The 14,255-nt window shown below is 40.6% G+C and overlaps 1 protein-coding gene across 1 annotated transcript; it reads right to left on the bottom strand.

Moving 5' to 3' along the window:
- Positions 1–4,190: 4,190 nt before the first annotated feature.
- Positions 4,191–13,207, bottom strand: LOC136487434 (extensin-2-like). Its single transcript, XM_066484577.1, has 2 exons — positions 13,108–13,207; positions 4,191–4,837 (listed from the first exon to the last, which is right to left on the bottom strand). Exons 1-2 carry the CDS (start codon positions 13,205–13,207, stop codon positions 4,191–4,193), a joined length of 747 nt encoding a protein of 248 aa, XP_066340674.1.
- Between the last annotated feature and the right edge of the window lie 1,048 nt (positions 13,208–14,255).

Raw genomic sequence — 14,255 nt, forward strand, 5'->3', positions numbered from 1 at the left:
GTTTGGCAAGTTACTTGGAGTAAGATCAACAGGTATGCAAAGTAAAGCGGGATCCCTATCGAGACAATGGAACTACACGAGGAAGTAAGGAAGAATCCAAAGGCGGAGAATCTGCATCTCTTTTGTTGACGTCGTCCGAATCTCGAGGACGAGATTCATCTTAAGGGGGGTAGAATTGTAACACCCCAAAATTTGCCTCTTTTGAAAATAGGTTTAAAATGATTTACTTCTGAATTTTGTGCTCATGAAAACATAGGAAAATAAAAATTTTTAGTAAATTAAAATTCATCATAAGGTAGCAACATGTTTGAGCATACATGCCCTTGCATTTGATTTATTTCGTTGAGTGGTTTTGATTGAAAATTTCAAATGGTTTAAATTGCTTTTGCAAATGAAATTAAAAAATGGCTTTGAAGTAAAAGAAAAGAAAGAAAAGAAAATTTGAAAATAAAGGAATTTTTAAAGTTATAAAATTTATTTTTGAGAATTTACCAAAATTTCTTATTTTTAATTAAGTTGAAAAGTGTATTTGAAAATCTATTTAAATTTGAGTTAGTTTTGAAAACAAAATGGAAAAAAGATTTGGAAAAGGAATTTTCTTCTCCCTCCTTTGCTTTTGGCCTGCTCCTCTGTGCTGGCCCATTTTTCGTGGCCCGCTCTCCTTCGCTCTAGCTCGACCTATTTCGCGCCCACAGCCATTCTGGTTTCCATAGGCCTAGCCGCTCCCGCTCTTGGGCCGCTGCTCTACTTCGCCTGGCCTAGTTTCGCCTTAGCAACACATGTGGCCCAGCCGGAGGCCTATGTCGCCCGCGTCCTCTTCTCTCTCACGCCTGAGCCACTATCACCTAGGCCCCACCAGTCTACACTGTCATCAACCTCAGCTCGTGTTCTACCCAGACACTGAGCCAGAGTCCATGTCTGGCTCTACTATGTCGCCCCTTGGTCTTGGCCCCATGGCTACTCAGGCCTTAAATAGTGAAGCCCCACGCCCGATCCTTCCCCACCAAGCCCTAGTGCAAGCCCTCTGCCACTGGGAACCTTAGCTCCATAGCTGTCCCAAGCCACCGTGAAGAAGCCAGAGTCGCCGTGCTATTTTTGTTGCTCCTCCGTCATGGTAAGCACAACCCAGAGCCTCGCGTGAAGTTCTTGAACCAGTTTAGCCTGTATTCCTCTCTTTCTTCCTCTGTTATGGTTCTTCCCGCGTAGCAGTCATTTTGAAGCAGCCAAAGCTTGTTGCCTGCATGCCTTTGCGCCTTTTTAATTGCAATTGATCGCCGAGATGAGTTCGCCATCTCCTCCTCTTGCTCCCCGTCCTCTTCCCGTGTCTCATGGGGCTCGGATTTGCCCAAACCGAGCTCGTCGTGAAGCTTCTCATTGTCGTTAATGGCGCGCCACCGCGTCGGCTACTGTTCCAGCGGCAGCCTCCTCCCTCTCCCTTCCTGATCAAATCTTGGTCACGCCGCATCTGATCTAACGACCGATATTCCTCCATACCCATTCGGTTGGCATACTTGCTAAATAGACCCTCTATTTTCTACTAATCTAACCCGCAGTCCAAAATGTCTTTTCAAATTTTGTTTTCTTCTTTTGAAAACGTATTTTGGTTCGGTTAAGTCTAAAATACGTTTTTAGTTATTTATAGATTTGCCACTGATTTTGTTCTAGCCATAACTTCTCCGTTTGAACTCCGATTTGACCTGTTCAGCTTGCGTTAGGTTCATAATTTTATAATCTACATACTCATGCTACTATTAGATATGTTTTCAACTTTTAAAATTCGAGGTTAGATTTAATCTATTATTTTATTAAAGAAAATCTTGTTTAATTCATATCTTCTACATTTTAGCTCCAAATTGACCCGTTCAAGTTGTGCTAGATTCATTACAATGAGATCTATGTGTTAGTGACAATGTTTATCATGTCACTACTTCTGGAATTTCATGGTTTAAATCATATCTTGATTAACAATTATGCAACTGGATTTTATAAATAAAATATGATTTGTTTCACTTTAGTTTTATAATTCAAATCTAAATTTGACTTAAATCATAATGTCTATAAAATATGTTATATATGTTTTTGTATAATTAAAACACATGAAGCTAATAGTTTTATATTTTCTCCTATGAGCAAATCTTTCGGTAGATGTATCTTTTTCACCGTAGCTCCGATTAGAGTGCTTTTCGCGTCTATGTGTTCGTAGCGAGACGTAGATTCGTTTTACGAACTTTTCATCTTGATTTTATGTTTGGTGTACTGTTCTAATTTAGTTCTATTGTTTGCTTCATGTATGATTGTATGGATGCTTGTGTGGTGCTTTATGATTATGTCTAGTCGGTGAGATATACGTGGTGATCAAGAAGAAGAAGAAGAACGTTGAAGATTAAAGCTTACCGAAGGATCAGGTGTTTAAGGCAAGTATAGCATGGGATCTTCCTTGTTGTCCTATACACCCTTAATCATTTAATTCATTCTGCATGTGTCTACCTTTATTACCACTAAGAATTTCCTAGTACTTTGTTACCTTGTTCCTTGATACCTATGGGAAATTGCATTGGGTAGTATGATGCTAGTGCTCAACTACAACCATGATCTTGTAAATTGACTAATGTAATATGCAATAGACATTAAAAGATGCTTTTTAGCAACATGGAACAAGGGGGCTAGAGCATTGGGCTATTTTATGGTGCTCTAGATTCCTCTCCCTATGGACGTATCTGTAAGTGATCATCCGGGACATACAGTAAAATTGTGAGGGCTACATGGCTATGGCTTTAGCTCAGTATGAGGACCTTTTCTAGCTTGTTAGTGGTTACCTTTATTGGCATAAGAATGGCTTGACAAATCGGGTATAGGATAGCCTCTACTCTTCTATGTATTGGCTGCGTGTCATTGTGCCATTCGACAGGGGGGTTCCTATATCTGTTTGCCGAGTGAATCTAATGGCCCTAACTTGTTAGACGAACCTTTGAAAGGCTTCATGGTGAACCCTACCAACGTTCCTTGGAAGTAGGTCAAGAGATTAGCTACCTCGGGCGAAAGGGTAAATCACGACTCATAGTGAAAGTGTACAACCTCTACAGATTGTAAAACTAGTATATCAGACGTGCTCACGGTCACGAGCGGCCTTGGAACCCTTATAGAATAGATGATCACTAATGGTTAATGATGATGAACACTAATGATATGGATGATAAAGATGCTCACTAATGGTTAATTGTTTATTCGATTCATTATTCATGTTTACCTGATCATGTGTTTATATGGGCTTGTGATAAACTTGTTGCTACTCCTATGCTAAAATTGTGACAATTAAAAGCTAATCGCAGTATACCAGTGTCAGCCTTTTGAGCCTCAAGAACCCTATGTTATATTTGTTGAGTATGACATGTACTTACGCTTGCTTTACTTTTTAAATCTTCAGAAAAATCTCGGAATGGTACCAGATTGCTAGAGTTTGGAGGAATTAGGCTTGTGATAAACCAGTCAGTTGTCCCTATAGATTTGGAGTCTTCGCCTAAAGATCAGAGTTGTCTTTCCGCAATCTATACTCTGAGGTTATATTTTTTATACTAATACATTATGTATTTAAGCATTGTCTATTGATATTAACCTTATTTGTAGCTATATGTGAGATTTGACTTCCTGGGCTCACATATGGTGTGTATCTGGTTTTTTTCTTAAAACCGGGTGCTACAAACAGACACGATCTAAATGGTTTCAACACAAATGTATGATGTTTATCATTGATTATTTTTTAGAGTTATATTATTTCCCATCAGGCTCTTTGGTCAAGCTTCTCAAGGTTTTGGATTCACCTGTTAATACACAATTCATGTCACTAGTCATGGAGCATGTTTTGTCAATCTCCTTCTCAACAAGCCAGTGAAACCACTATTTTTTGCTTGACCGACTTTGGCTTCTCTAGATACTATAGCAATAAGCCAAGGCTGGATGAAGCTCCACCAATGACTTGACAAGATGCAAACATAAGTACCACTAAAAATATCAGCACATACCAACATAAGTACCACAATAGGTTACTGTATGTATTCCTTTTCTAGCATGTCACTCGGTACACATTTTGTTTGTTTATAGTACAGTATATAGCAATAGAATGCAGCAGCATTTAGGCAACAAAAAGACCATCTTATTGAATTCTCATAAAAAAGATGCTTGTGTTACACTGCTTAATGTTTGCAGCAACATTCCCATTTAGCATCCACTCTCTCAATACAGTAGCTTTTCTTGGATACAAAGCCATTTTCCTTGCACATGTTCTCACAGTCATGAGTTAGACATAATCTGTTATTGTAGGGATAGCACATATCAGGCTTTGACTTTGCCATTGGAGACGACAAAGTCTTAGACAGACTATGTGGTTGCGATGACAGCACTGATTGCGGTGGCGGAGGTGACCAATGGTGATGATGGTGCGACGTCTCAGACAAATGGCGTGGTGGTGATGATGACAGCACTGGTGGGGGAGGCGGTGACCTATGGTGATGTTGGTGTGATGTCTCGAACAAGGTGCATGGTGGTGATGAAGGCACCGGCGGTGGTGGTGGCGAACTGTGGTGATGGTGGTGCGCCACCTTAGACAAATTGAGTGGTGGTGACAATGACACCGCCGGCGGTGGTGGTGACTTGTGGTGATGATTGTGTGACACCTCAAACAAACTACATGGTGGGGATGACGGCACTGGTGAAGGCGGAGGTGACCTGTGATGATGATGGTGTGACATCTCTAACAAACTACGAGGTGGTGTTGTACGTGGCTGCGGTGGTGGCTTAGGCCTATGGGGACAAGGGCGGCGTGCCAGGGCCTGGTCTTGCCCTACACATGCAAACAACCAATACAAAATAGTCAAAATATGTTGAGCTATATTCCCTCTGTTTCAATTAATTATGATTTCCTCAAATTTCTCTAATTTTACAAAGTTTACAAAAAAATGTACCAACATCAAAAATATCAAATCAACATATTTTTCGATGGTATAGTTATTTGAACTTGTGCGTGTTAATATGTTTTCCATAAACTTGGTCAAAGTTAATAGTTTGTGTAGCACTCGGTTTTAAGGACAAAACCAGATACACAACATATGTGAGCCTAGGAAGTCAAATCTCACATATAGCTACATATAAGGGTAATATCAATAGATAATGCTCAATATATAACGTACCTAGTATAAAGAATATAACCTTAGATAGCAAACAGCGGAAAGACAACTCCGATCTTTGGGTGATGACTCCAATTCCACAGGGACAACTGACTGGATTGATCACAAGCCTAATTCCTTCAAACTCTAGCAACCTAGTACCCATCTAGGATTTTTCCAAAGATTTAAAAAGTAGAGCAAGCAGTAAGTACTTGTCGTACTCAACAAATATAACATGGGGTTCATGAGGCTCAAAAGGATGACACTGGTTTTACTGCGATTAACTTTTAATGAGTCATCTTTTAGCAATTGGGATGGAACAAGTTTATCACAAGCCCATAAACACATGATCAGGTAAACATGAATAATAAATAGCATAATCAGTAATCATTAATGAGCATATTTATCATTAGTATCAGTTAGTGTTCATCATCTATTCCGTAAATGTTCCAAGGCCGCTCGTGACCATGAGAACGGCTAATATACCGGTTTTACACTCTGTTGAGGTTGTACACTTTCACTGTGGGTCGTGATTTACCCTTTCGCCCGAGGTAGCTAATCTCTTGACTCACTTCCATGGAAGGTCGGCAGGGTTCACTATGAAGCCTTTCAAAGGTTCGTCTAACAAGTTAGGGCCGCTAGGTTTTTGTGGCCTATGAATGTAGAGCTCCCCTTCCGACAGGCAAAATAACACGTAGCCTATACACTGACAGGATAGAGGCCGCACTGTATCCAACTCGGAACACACCCCTCTTGCGCCATAAAGGTAACCTCTAACAAGCTAGAAAAGGTCCTCATACTAAGCTAAAGCCAGAGCCATGTAGCCCTCACAGTTGTACTGTAAGTCTCAGATGATCACTTATAGATAAGTCCTTAGGGAGAGGAATCTAGAGCACCACAAAACAACCCAATGCTCTAGCCCCCTTGTTCCATGTTGCTAAAACGCATCTTTTAGTGTTTATTGCATATTACATTAGTCAAGTTAGAAAATCATGGTTGTAGTTGAGCACTAGCATCATACTACCCAATGCATATCACAAAGGTATCAAGGTACAAGTACAAACGACTGAGGATATCCTTAGGGGCAGTCAAGGTAGACACATGCGGTATGAATTAAATGATTAAAGGTGTATAGGACAACAAGGAAGATCCCGTGCTATACTTTCCTTAAACACCGATCCTTCAATAAGCTTTAATCTTCAATGTTCTTCTTCTTCTTCTTGATCACCACGTATATCTCACCGACTAGACTTAATTATAAAGCACCACACAAGCATCCATACAATCATACACGAAGCAAACAATATAACTAAATAAGAACAATACACCAATCATAGAAACATAAGTGAAAGAGTTTGAAATACGATTCTACGCATCGCTATGAACACACAGACATGAGAGGCACGCTAATCGGAGCTTCGATGAAAAATATACATCTACCAATAGATCTACTTTATAGGCTTCATTTATTTTAACTATATAGAAGCTTATATAAATTATGAACCTAACGCAAGTTGAACGGATCAAATCGGAGTTAAAAATAGAGAAGTTATGGCTAAAACAAAATCAGTGGCAAATCTGTAAATAAGTGAAAACATATTTTGGATCTAAACCAACGAAACTACGCTTTCCAAAGAAGAAAACAGATCTAAAAAGGTGCTATGGACTGCGGGTTCGATATTAGAAAATGCAGGGGTTATTTTGAAATATTGGCCGGCGAAGGGGTATCGGTTGATGGAGGCCGTTGGATTAGTTACGGGCGGCTGGGATTGGATCAGCGGATGAGAAGTGACCGGCGGTGAACAACGGTGTGCTCCATGGTGGCTCCATGGCCGGCGATGGGCGGCGCTCGGTGAACTCGGTCCGACGGACCACCGTTCGACGAAAAAAAAGCACGAGAAGACGGAGAATACAATGACGAGCACGACTAGATGAATTACCTCGGCATGAAGCAATGATGGGCAATACAGCGCTCGGTGAGGCTGTCAACAATTGCGGTGGCTAGGGCTAGGCGGCTGTGAGCTCTTAGCCGAAGGCAGAAGACTTGCTAACAGGGTTGGAGGCGGCGCAGGCTCGGGCAGCATTTAAATGGGCGCGGGGTCTTAGGTGGCATGACACCAAGGCGTAGCAGGGCCGGACTCGGGCGGCATCGGTGCGGAGGTGTCTGACTGGAGCACGACGCGGACAGGAAGAAGGCACACCCGATAGGTGGGCCCGGACTGCCAGCGAGAGGGAGGAAAGAGGGGCGTGCTACGGGCCTGGCTAGCCATGACGCTGGGACGGCGCGAAAGGAATGGGACGTTAGTGGGCCTGTGGGAGAAAACTGGCCACGGGAAAAAAATGGAGGAGGAGGAGCAGTGGGCCTGCGCGCCAACCTCAGCCCACGTGGGTGAGAGGTAAGAGGGAGACAGGGAGAGGGCCGGGGTGCTGGGCCAAAAGAGAGGGAGAGGGAGAAGAGTTTTTCCATTTTTTTCCAAATCTTTCTCCTATTTTGTTTTCAAAGCCAAGTTCAAACATGACCAAAGTCAAATTCAAATGATGTTTCAAATATACTTTTTCAACTCAAGTAAAAATGAGGAATTTTAGTAAGTCTTCCCAAAAAATTATTTTTACAACTTTTTAAATTCTTTTATTTTCAATTTTTTTTCTTTTACCTCAAAACCATTTTTAATTTCTTTTGCAAAAGCAATTTAAACCACTCAATCAAATACATCAAATGCAAGGGCATGTATGCACAAACATGATGCTAAACCTTATGATGAATTTTAATTTAATGAAAAATTTTATTTTCCTATATTTTATGAGCACAAAATTTAGAAATAAATCATTTTAAACCTATTTTCAAAAGTGCAAATTTTAGGGTGTTACAATTCTACCCCCCTTAAGATGAATCTCGTCCTCGAGATTTGGAGAACGCCGACTAGGAGATAAGAATACTCTGTCTTTGAATTCTTCTTTACTTCCTCACGTAGTTCCATCTTCTCGATAAGGATTCCGTCTTACTTTGCATTCCTGTCGACCTTATTCTAAATATCTCATCAAACTAATTCCAGGATTTTGACAAATACTTCAACCATACTCTGGTATCTCCAATCACTAGGCCACTATTCATATAATACCAATTCTCTTTCTTAAAATATCCAACTTCCAACGAAGCCTGACGAATCTCTTGGTCAGAAGGAGATTCTACTACCAATCTTTGAAATATTAATGATTCTGGTTAGGTTGCTCGAACCTGAGATACAATTCATAGTCCTTGGTGTCACCCGAACCTTCTTAGCACAACTCTCCATTGCTAAGGGCATCGGCCATGACTTCATTTCTTGAAGTGATAGCACTTCTCCAAGTCCTAATCAATCTCATTCCAACAAGGTTATCACAAGCTCAAGACCAACTTAGTGAAGATGTCCTGTAGATTCTTGTGACCCTCCTATATGTCACTTTTAGTTCTAAGAAGATATTACTTTCATGCTCCATAATGGATAACTCTAGGTGCATGTTAGGTAGTTCAACTCATGCTTCCTTAGTTGACTTGATGAACAAGGTACTACTTTTCTTCATGCATAAGAACACATTCCACACATTGATAAAGTGCATCCTAATGGGCATAAAGCTCTTGTCCTGATTTGGCAAAGCTAATACATAAGTTTTACTCCAACCCCTTCCTGGATTTCTTCAGCACTTAGCTGAGGTCTCTTGATCCAAACTAACTTGTAAACTTCTCCGATAGCTCTACCAAAATCTTGATCTTGGATAAACCTTCCTTGAACCTTTAATCCAAAACTCATTGAGACTCTGAGTTTCTCTCACATTTTTGCGTACCACAACGCTTCCGCTGCGCAATCTAGAACGTAGGATACTTCATCTTACAAATTCTTCCACTTGGCTACCCCCTTAAGAAAAGATAAACTAGGGGTCACCAAACATAGCTTGCACATTCTTTTAGATGAGCTAATATCTAGATGTTCCATCATCCCAATGATACTCATGTGTATGGGAAAGAACAAGAAATCTGGAATTTCTCGCGAGTAGAAAATCAGCAGCATAGTAAAACAGCTGTAACTCTCATTCTGTTAATCCAATGATATTGTAGCTTATACCGTTGGAAACCTTATAAAATTATCCACAACTTCCTTATAGATCACTTTTCCAAATTTTGCAGTTAACGTGGTCAAAAATAGTGCACAACAGAAACTACTCCAGATTCCAAACAGCACAGATGCATCGCCTTGTGATTTTCGTATCTCCATAACCAAAATAGATATCAAGCTGATTCTTGCGCTTAGGGAAACGATATTGAAGTCTACTATTGTCCAGAATGTTCTCATGATTTTTAGTCATCTAAGATTAGAGATATAAGCCGAAGAGTGCAGACTGCTCCGAAAAGACAGGATAGAGGAAACAAAAGAATACCATAACCCAACTATTTATTGCACTGATCCTTATACCTTAGGCCTATAAACTAAATGATATTATGGGAACACCCAACAAGATCATTGCAATCATTACAAAGATGCAAAACAATCATAAGCATAATGGCAATTCAACCAGCAATGAAGATGCACAATTGAATCATGGACTCAACTTGCGATACTATTGTTCTTATTGTACTAGGGGTAACAATCCTAAGACACGTCTTCAGATTACGCAAGAAGGTGGTGAGGAACAGTTCTAAAAGCATATCAAATCAAGCAGTGAAGATAAGAACAAAGGCATAAAACAAGCATCAAGGAGGAGATAAATATCAAGGATAGAAATATAGTAGAGAAGAAAATATCAAGATTTATAGAACAAGGAATTTATAGCAATTTCAAAACCTTAAGATGGCCAATTTCTAACTAGGCTTGTGTCCTACATCCAGCATTGCTCTGATACCACTTTGTAGCACCCGATTTTAAGGACAAAACCATATGTGAGCCTAGGAAGTCAAATCTCACATATAGCTATAGATAAGGGCAATATTAATAGACAATGATCAATATATAACGTACCTAGTATAAAGAATATAGCCTTAGATAGCAAACAGCGGAAAGACAACTCCGATCTTCGTGTGAAGACTCCAATTCCAGAGGGACAACTGACTGGTTGATCACAAACCTAATTCCTTCAAACTCTAGCAACCTGGTACACATCCGGGATTTTTCCAAAGATTTAAAAAGTAAAGCAAGCGTAAGTACATGTCGTACTCAACAAATATAACATGGGGTTCATGAGGGTCAAAAGGCTAACACTGGTTTTACTAAGATTAGCTTTTCATGAGTCATCTTTTAGTAATTGGGTGGCAACAAGTTTATCACAAGCCCATAAACACATGATCTGGTAAACATGAATAATGAATAGCATAAATAGTAATCATTAATGAGCATCTTTATCATTAGTATCATTAGTGTTCATCATCTATTCCGTAAATGTTCCAATGCCGCTCGTGACCGTGAGCATAGCTAATATACCGGGTTTACACTCTGTAGAGGTTGTACACTTTCACTGCGAGTCGTGATTTACCCTTATGCCCGAGGTAGCTAATCTCATGACCCACTTCCAAGGAAGGTCGACAGGGTTCACTATGAAGCCTTTCAAAGGTAAGTCTAACAAGTTAGGGCCGCTAGGTTTCTGTGGCCTACGAATGTAGAGCTCCCCTTCCGACAGGCACCATAACGCGCAACCTATACACTGACGGACAGAGGCCCCACTATATCTAACCCGGAACACACCCCTCTTGCGCCATAAAGGTAACCACTAACAAGCTAGAAAAGGTCCTCATACTGAGCTAAAGCCAGAGCCATGTAGCACTCATAGCTGTACTGTAAGTCCCGGATGATCACTTACAGATAAGTCCTTAGGGAGAGGAATCTTGAGCACCATAAAACAGCCCAATGCTCTAGCCCCTTCTTCCATGTTGCTAAAAAGCATCTTTTAGTGTTTATTGCATATTACATTAGTCAAGTTACAAGATCATGGTTGTAGTTGAGCACTAGCATCATACTACCCAATGCATATCCCAAAGGTATCAAGGTACAAGTACAAAAGACTAGGATATTTTTAGTGGCAGTCAAGGTAGACACATGCGGTATGAATTAAATGGTTAAAGGTGTATAGGACAACAAGGAAGATCCCATGCTGTACTTGCCTTAAACACCGATCCTTCGGTAAGCTTTCATCTTCAATGTTCTTCTTCTTCTTCTTGATCACCACGTATATCTCACCAACTAGACTTAATCATAAAGCACCACACAAGCATCCATACAATCATACATGAAGCAAACAATAGAACTAAATCATAACAGTACACCAACCATAGAAAAATAAGTGAAAGAGTTTGAAATACGATTCTATGCATCGCTACGAACACACAGACGCGAGAGGCACGCTAATCAGAGCTTCGGTGAAAAAGATGCATCTACCGATAGATCTGCTTTATAGGCTTAATTTATTTTAACTATATAGAAGCTTATATAAATTACGAACCTAACACAAGTGGAACAGATCAAATCAGAGTTAAAACAGAGAAGTTATGGCTAAATCAAAATCAGTGGCAAATCTATAAATAAGTGAAAACGTATTTTGGATCTAAACTGACGAAACTACGCTTTCCAAAGAAGAAAACGGATTCAGAAAAGATGCTATGGACTACGGGTTCGATATTAGAAAATGCAGGTGTTCTTTTGCAATATTGGCCGGCAAAGGGGTATCGGTTGATGGAGGCCGTTGGATTAGTTATGGGTGGCTGGGATTGGATCGACAGATGAGAAGTGACCAACGGCGAACAACAGCGTGCTCCACGGTGGCTCCATGGCTGGTGTTGGGCGGCACTCAGCGAACTTGGTCCACGGACCACCGTTCGACGAAGAAAAAGCACGAGAAGATGGAGAATACGATGGCGAGCACGACTAAATGAATTACCTCGGCGTGAAGCGACGATGGGCAGTGCAGCGCTCGGTGAGGCTATCAACAATGGCGGCAGCTAGGGCTAGGCGGTTGCGAGCTCTTAGCTGAGGCGGAAGACTTGCTAATGGGTTGGAGGCGGCGCAGGCTCAGGCGGCATTTAAAGGGGCGTGGGGTCTTGGGCGGCACGGCTCCAAGGCGTAGCGGGGCCAGACTCGAGCAGCATCGGCGCGGAGGTGTCCGACTAGAGCACGACGCAGAGAGGAAGATGGCGCACCCGAAAGGCGGGCTCGGACTGCCATCGAGACGAAGGAAAGAAGGGTGCACTGCGGGCCTTGCTGGCCGTGACGCTGGGCCGACGCGGAAGGAATGGGACATTAGTGGGCCTGTGGGAGAAAACGGCCATGGGAAAAAAACGGAGGAGGAGCAGTGGGCCTGCGCACCAACCTCGGCTCACGCGGGTGAGAGGAAGAGGGAGATAGGGAGAGGGCCGGGGTGCTAGGCCGAAAGAGAGGGAGAGGGAGAGGGAGAGGGAGAAGAGTTTTTCCATTTTTTTCCAAATCTTTCTCCAATTTTGTTTTCAAAGCCAAATTCAAACATGACCAAAGTCAAATTCAAATGAGGTTTCAAATATACTTTTTGAACTCAAGTAAAAATGAGGAATTTCTGTAAGTCTTCCCAAAAATTATTTTTACAACTTTCTAAATTCTTTTATTTTCAAAATTTCTTTTCTTTTACTTTAAAACCATTTTTAATTTCTTTTGGAAAAGCAATTTAAACCACTCAATCAAATACATCAAATGCAAGGGCATGTATGCACAAACATGTTGCTAAACCTTATGATGAATTTTAATTTAATGAAAAATTTTATTTTCCTATATTTTATGAGCACAAAATTCAGAAATAAATCATTTTAAACCTATTTTCAAAAGTGCAAATTTTAGGGTGTTACAATTTGACTTAGCACAAAGCCAAAGTAAACTATTATGTGCAACTGAGGGAGTAATATCTAACAATGCGCAATAGAAGTAATGATCTCCATATACATATACATATACATATATACCTTGGCATGATGAAGAGGTTGAACAAATGACCACAAGTATCAGCAAAAAAGTACATGTCAGCTGTACATTACTCGTCCTCTTGCATTTGGTGACTACCATGAGATGAGTGGACAATATTACTGTCTCCTTTCTCTCTCTTTGTTTTTCTTGTTTTACTTTCTTGAGTGACGAGGTGAGGTGCAGTTTGCATCTGTATTTGTTTTTTTGTATCACTGTGCAAGTGTTTATATAGAAAACAAAAAAACCTTAAGTAGGAGTCATTATGAAAATTTATCTACTTCTACATTAATGCTTCTATCTATCTATCTATCTATCTATCTATCTGTAGGTCTTTCTGTCCGTCTATTTATCTATCTGTCTATCAATCTATCAAGACATGCTAAGGCGTCGACTGTCTGGTTGATGGCGTATAGTCAGTCGTGGCCACGCCTAATTGTATTGCCTCCCCACAGCCTGCCACAGCCCCATGGGAAGTACGGCGACGGAAGGAACCGCACATTTTCTCTGGCTCGTGTAGATTTTTAATGTGAAAAAAATATGCCAAGAAACATGTGAATATTTGATGACATACTTTTAATATGTGAAGAAACATCACTTGTACAAAATAACAGACACGATCTGAATGGTTTCAGCACAAATGTATGATGTTTATCATTGATTATTTATTAGAGTTATATTATTTCCCATCAGGCTCTTTGGTCAAGCTTATCAAGGCTTCGGCTTCACCTGTTAATACACAGTTCTTGTCACTACTCATGGAGCTTGTTTTTTCAATCTCCTTCTCAACAAGCCAGTGAAACCACTATTTTTTGCTTGACCGACTTTGGCTTCTCTAGGTACTATAGCAATAAGCCAAAGCTAGATGAAGCTCCACCAATGACCTGACAAGATGCAAACATAAGTACCACTATAAAAATATCAGCACAGACCAACTCCAGTAAAATTTACAATAACTTGTTTCCTAGTTTATTCCACAATTGGTTACTGTATGTATTCCTTTTCTGGCATGTCACTCGGTACACATTATGTTTGTTTATAGTACATTATATAGCAACAGAATGCAGCAGCATTTAGGCACAAAAAGACCATCTTATTGAGTTCGCATCAAAAAGATGCTTGTGTTACACTGCTTAATGTTTGCAGCAAC

The sequence above is a fragment of the Miscanthus floridulus genome, chromosome 10 (genome assembly GCF_019320115.1).
Source record: "Miscanthus floridulus cultivar M001 chromosome 10, ASM1932011v1, whole genome shotgun sequence".
Classification (NCBI taxonomy): domain Eukaryota; kingdom Viridiplantae; phylum Streptophyta; class Magnoliopsida; order Poales; family Poaceae; genus Miscanthus; species Miscanthus floridulus.